This window comes from Octodon degus, unplaced genomic scaffold, assembly GCF_000260255.1.
Source record: "Octodon degus isolate 3935 unplaced genomic scaffold, OctDeg1.0 scaffold00130, whole genome shotgun sequence".
Classification (NCBI taxonomy): Eukaryota; Metazoa; Chordata; class Mammalia; order Rodentia; family Octodontidae; genus Octodon; species Octodon degus.
This window is the reverse complement of record NW_004524706.1, coordinates 3,625,164-3,630,537: the sequence shown is the minus strand read 5'-3', so window position 1 is coordinate 3,630,537 and position 5,374 is coordinate 3,625,164. Positions and strand designations below refer to the sequence as shown.

Below are 5,374 nucleotides of genomic sequence, written 5' to 3'. Positions count from 1 at the left end.
GCATGTGGTGCTGGGGGATTGAACCGTGGTCCCTCTGATTTGCTAAGCTTGTTCTAAGTAGGTGCTTTAGACCACTGAGCCATCTCACCAGCCCTAGTTAGATTTTTAAATTCTCAATCTTTGATATTATTTTGCAAAATGAAGAAACTGAGGTTAGATAAGTTGGGTTTTTTGTTTTCTTTTTTGCAGAACCGGGGATTGAACTCAGGCCCTTGCGCTTGCCAGGGAAGCGCTTATTCCACTGAGCCATCTCCCTGGCCCCTGGGTAATTTTTTTTATGCTTAGTTTATGGAGGGACGTAGCACAAGTAGTTGGGGGTGGTAGCACATGCCAGTAATCCCAGCATTTGGGAAGCTGAGGCAGGCGATCACCATGAGTTCAAGGCCTGCCTAAGGTATGTAGTGAGTTTAAGGCAGCCTGATGAAATCCTGTCTCAAACAAATGAATAAAAAAAGGACCTAGCACAGTGCCTGTTCCACAATGTATGTTTTCCTTTAATATAACTGACATGAAAATTGGGTTTTTAGACCAACATTTGCCTTTCTATTCTGTACATGAAGTTAGAATCAACATTCATTCATTCATGCCATAAACTTTTACTTAGTACTATGTTGGGTGGAACATACAAATAAAACATTCTCCACTGTCGAGATTGAAGTGCAGTAGGAGTGGCAGGCAGTGGGACCATTACAGTCCTGGGCAGTATGTACTCTGATCAAGGTATGCCCTTATGGAGGTTATGAAGGGAGCTTACTTGGGCTAGGGAGTCAAGGAAGCTCCTGGTGAGTCCTGAGAGCTGTGAAGGAGATACCAAGGAAGAGAGGTGAAGGACAGTTTTCTCGGTGCAGGAAACAACAGAACTGCAAAAGACACAGACAATAGGAAGCTCAAGGAGTTCTGGCTAGTGGAAGTAAAGATTGGTGACCAGAATGCAGGGCTTTTAGGCCATGTGAAGAGGCTTGGACTTTACCCAAAATGGTTAATAGATAACCATAGAAAATTTTAGCAAGGAGAGCCAGCCAAATAGCTCAGCGGTATGGGGGGCGGTTTGATCCCTGGGCCTGCCTGCTGCCCCCCCCTTGGGGCACACCACACAGCAATTGAAAATCAAGACTGGGTGTGGTGGTGCGTGCCTGTAAATCCCAGCTCTTGGGAGGCTGTAAACAGGCAGATCACTACGAGTCCGATCTAGTAGTGAGACCCTGAACACCCTATAGACCCTTCCCGAAAATACAAAACAAAACAAAAGTTTTATTTATTTATTTATTTTTTGAATTTTTTTAAACATTTATTTATTGTGGGGGGGGCAGCTCAGCCCACCAGGGGGCGCGACTGGCTGGCATGTGGTGCTGGGGGATTGAACCGTGGTCCCTGTGCTTTGCCAAGCTTGTTCCAAGTAGGTGCTTTAGACCACTGAGCCATCTCTCCAGCCCCAAAACAAAAGTTTTAGCAAGGAAAATAACCCAGTCATACTCATTTTTTATTTATTTATTTTTTTTTTTTTTGTAGTACTGGGGATTGAACTCATTTTAGAGGTTAGGGATGTAGCTCATTTGGTAGAATGTTTCCTAATGTGTAAGGCTCTGGGTTCAATCCCTAATACTGGGGCGAAAAATTAGGATTTTAGAATGTACAGTTTGGTTGCTGGTGGAATAGATGCATTGGATGGCTTTAAGAGTAAAAGCATGGGGGGGTAGGGAAAAAAAAAAGAGTAAAAGCATAGCAGGATGTGGTGCATACCTGTAATCCTAGCACTCTGGGAGGCTGACGGAGGGATCACAAGTTTGAGGCCAGTGTGGGCAACTTAGTGACTCAGTGAGTCCCTGCCTCAGTAAAACAAAACAAAAAAAAAAAAAAAACAGAAAACAGGGATGTGGCTCAGTACAAATGCCCTAGCTCCAATCCTCACTACCAGAAAATAAAAGCAGTGGGAGCAGCTCAGTTTCCATACCTCAGAATTAAGATTTCCACGAGAAAATCCTTACAGATTCAAACTTTATGGTGTTGGAAGCATATTAGTTCCTGCTCTTTGCCGTAGCGTAGGACATATCACCACCTTGTGATTCCTCTACTCTTTTGACAGAGGAGTGGGAATGAGACTACTCTAGATTCAAGCTACTGGTAGAAACTTACTGGGGCTGAGATTTTTCACTTAGAGAAAACATAAGAGATGCTAGGAAAAGATTCATGGAGACAGAAGAGCATAGACAGATTTTAGGGTAAGGATAGTTGACCAGTGGTGTAAGAAAGAGGGTTAGAGGGGACTGGGGAGATGGCTCGGTAGGATAAGTGCTTGACTGGCAAACTCAGGGATCTGAGTTCAATACCCAGTTCCGCCAAAAAGAAAAAAAAAGAAAAGAAGGAGGGTTAGAGGATGAAGCACTATGAGACTCCTCACTTACTTCAGTTATGAAGGCACCTCTTGTCTCATTTTAGGCCCGAGTGATCTTTCCTACTCAACCATTTCTTTTATTCTATTGGCATCAATAATGATTACTTATTTCTGGTCCCTTGCCACTTTGACCACCTCTGCAACTTCAGTGAAGCACTGCAAAACAGAAGGCCTCTCTCACTATGCTTTTTATTTGTAATGTAAATGCTCAGTCTCTGCTGCTGATGTTAGGGACTCAGGATAAAAAGATTTGATTTCAATTCTTTTTCTACTAAGATCCTTCTGGAAAAGAAAAAGCCTTCTAAGTAGTAATTGCATGGCAATTAAAATTTGGTTTGAATGCAAAGTAAAAAATAATGAAACTTGAAAACATTTGTCATGGAAGAGAGATAGTCCCTCCTTTAATGGCCAGCCCTCTTGTCAGCCTGCTGTCTCACCTGTATGAATTCTACAACAGAGTTCGTAGGGGTTAGTGAGGTACCAGCTGGCTGAGGAATAGAGGAGAAGAAAATTCTAAGTTGTAACAGGAAGAAGGGAAAGGCACTGGAGCACTAGGCTTACTGTACCCACTTTTATTCAGATTGGGTGTGTGGCATGGGGGCTGACCTAAGTGGGATTTCCTTTCCAGTAGTATCAATTATAGTAATAGTAGAGCTCTACCAAATAAAACATTTTCCAAGCCTGATGTTGTGTTATATCACTGACTGGATTGATTGTCCTTTTCTTCTCCATTTCCTTCCTTCTCTTCTCACTCTTCCCCCTTCTTCCCTCATCCTCTCTTCCTCTCCATTCTCTACTCCTCTTCCTCTTTCTTCAGCTGAACTTGTGAACACCTAGTAAAATCATCAGTAGTGAACTATTCGTAATAGGAAATTGAAGTATAGAAGATGGATATCTGGAAAATTAAGCTTTTGAGTAGTTGAGAATTAAGATATTTTTCCTACCAGTCTTGCACTTGGGGGAAAAATAATTATACATGTGTAGAAAATTGTAAATAGTGATGAATTTCTCTCTTAAAAGTGATTTTTGGAACATTATAGAAGAACAGTTATAATATTCCCTCAGACTGGATTAAGTATCAATTTAATGCAGGTATAAATAGCAAAGGGTTGTTTTTAGGGGGTTTTCTCATTGTAAATATGTGAGTTTTTCTTCAATATTGTTTTGTCCTTAAAAACATAGCTTAGAACTCTTAACTGGAATCTTAGAGGAAAGAGCTGGGACATAGCACACTAACCACAGGTTGGTGGTTGAGTTTAGAGCTGGAAGCCTTGAAGCAGCGTTTCTGGAAGCATGCGAAGCCAGCAGCCAGACCCAGAGCTGGCCAGACGGTGAACGTGAATGTCATCGTGAAAGACCTGGGCACTGATGGGAAGGAAGAGCTAAAGGCAGATGTGGTGCCTGTGACCTTGGCAGCTGAGACCCAGGATGAAGTAAGCCACACAAAGCCAGGTATTTGTCTTTATAGCCACAGAGAAGTTACAGAACCCTTTTCCTTGGGAGCTTCGGACATAGAGAGCAGTGTCTCAGGCCCGATTTGCATACATAAATATAGCTGTAGCATGCCTAGAGGTGTGTATGGGCTAGACAGGATGGGTTTATTTTTTTAAATAAGATTTGTCTTATTGTAAAAGCAGTAAGATCTTGGTGTAGCGGTACATGCCTATAACCCCAGCACTTTAGTAGGCTGCTTCAGGAGGATTGTAAGTTTGGTTCCCACCTGGACAACTTGATAAACACCTATCTCCAAATAAAAAATAAAAAGGGAGCTGGGCATGGTGGTATGTACCTGTAATTCTGGTACTTGGGAGGCTGAGGCAGGAAAATTGCTGAGTTTGGTCAGCCTGGGCCACTCAGTGGGTTTAAGGCCAGTCTGAACTATAAAACAAGACCCTATCTCAAAAAAAAAAAAAAACACAAAGGGGCTGAGACAGGTGATTAAGACTGGTGTGATGGTGCACACCCATAATCCCAGCACTTGTGAAGCTGTAAAGAGGAGAATCATGGGCTGGAGAGATGGCTCAGTGGTCTAAAGCACCTACTTGGAACAAGCTTGGCAAAGCACAGGGACCACGGTTCAATCCCCCAGCACCACATGCCAGCCAGCCCCACCCCCAGGTGGGCTGAGCTGGCCACACACACACACACAATAAATAAATGTAAAAAAAAAAAAGAGGAGAATCACTGTGAGTTCAATCTGTCTGATCTATGTAGTGAGACCCTGAACACCCTATAGACCCTGACCTAAATATAGGAGAGAAAAAAAAAAAAACCCTAAAAATTTTAAGATAAAAAGTAATTAAAACAATTTTAAATGGCGCACACCTGTAATCCCAGCTCTTGGGAGGCTGTGAACAGGCAGCTCACTACAAGTCCAATCTCCTAGTGAGACCCTGAACACCCTGTAGAACCTTCCCTAAAATAAAAAAAAAAAAAAAAAATTAAAAAATGGTCAGGGATGTCATTTCAGGCCAAAGCTTGGGCTCAAATGCCAGTACCACTAACAAAAAAAGGCAATATATATATCCACATTAGAAATATACATAGGAGAAACAAAAACTCTACGAAACTGCTTCACATACTTTAACTCATTTAATCCTTACAACTTCATGAAGGAAATAACATTAGTATCCTTATTTTGTTTTTTTCTTTTTTTTTTTTTTTTTTTGGTGGAACCGGGGATTGAACGCAGGTCCTTGCGCTTGCCAGGGAAGCACTTATTCCACTGAGCCATCCCCCCAGCCCCAGTATCCTTGTTTTCTACAGAGGTTGCTGATACGCAGAACACTAAGCTACTTGTTCAGGTTTATATAACTACTAAGTGGTAGGACCAACAACCTAATCTAGGTCATCCATCTCTTGAGGCTCAGGTACACATATGCTTTCTGTCTTGTTTGTTTATTTATTTATTTATTTATTTATTTATTTATTTATTTATTTGATACAGTATCTCACTACATAGCTCAGATTCATGATTCTCCT

At 41.8% G+C, this 5,374-nt stretch overlaps 1 protein-coding gene across 3 annotated transcripts in view; it reads left to right on the top strand.

Annotated features, from left to right (window-relative positions):
- The window catches only part of Clspn (claspin), a 49,141-nt gene that overhangs the window by 17,179 nt on the left and 26,588 nt on the right, over positions 1 to 5,374 (top strand). For 2 of the 3 annotated variants that reach the window (XM_004641014.2, XM_004641013.2), the window contains exon 9: positions 3,653 to 3,844. The exons of the other annotated variant lie outside the window; for it this stretch is intronic. In XM_004641014.2, coding sequence (XP_004641071.1) covers positions 3,653 to 3,844 — 192 coding nt within the window. The remainder of the gene's footprint in view (positions 1 to 3,652; positions 3,845 to 5,374) is intronic. 3 annotated transcript variants of the gene reach the window in all.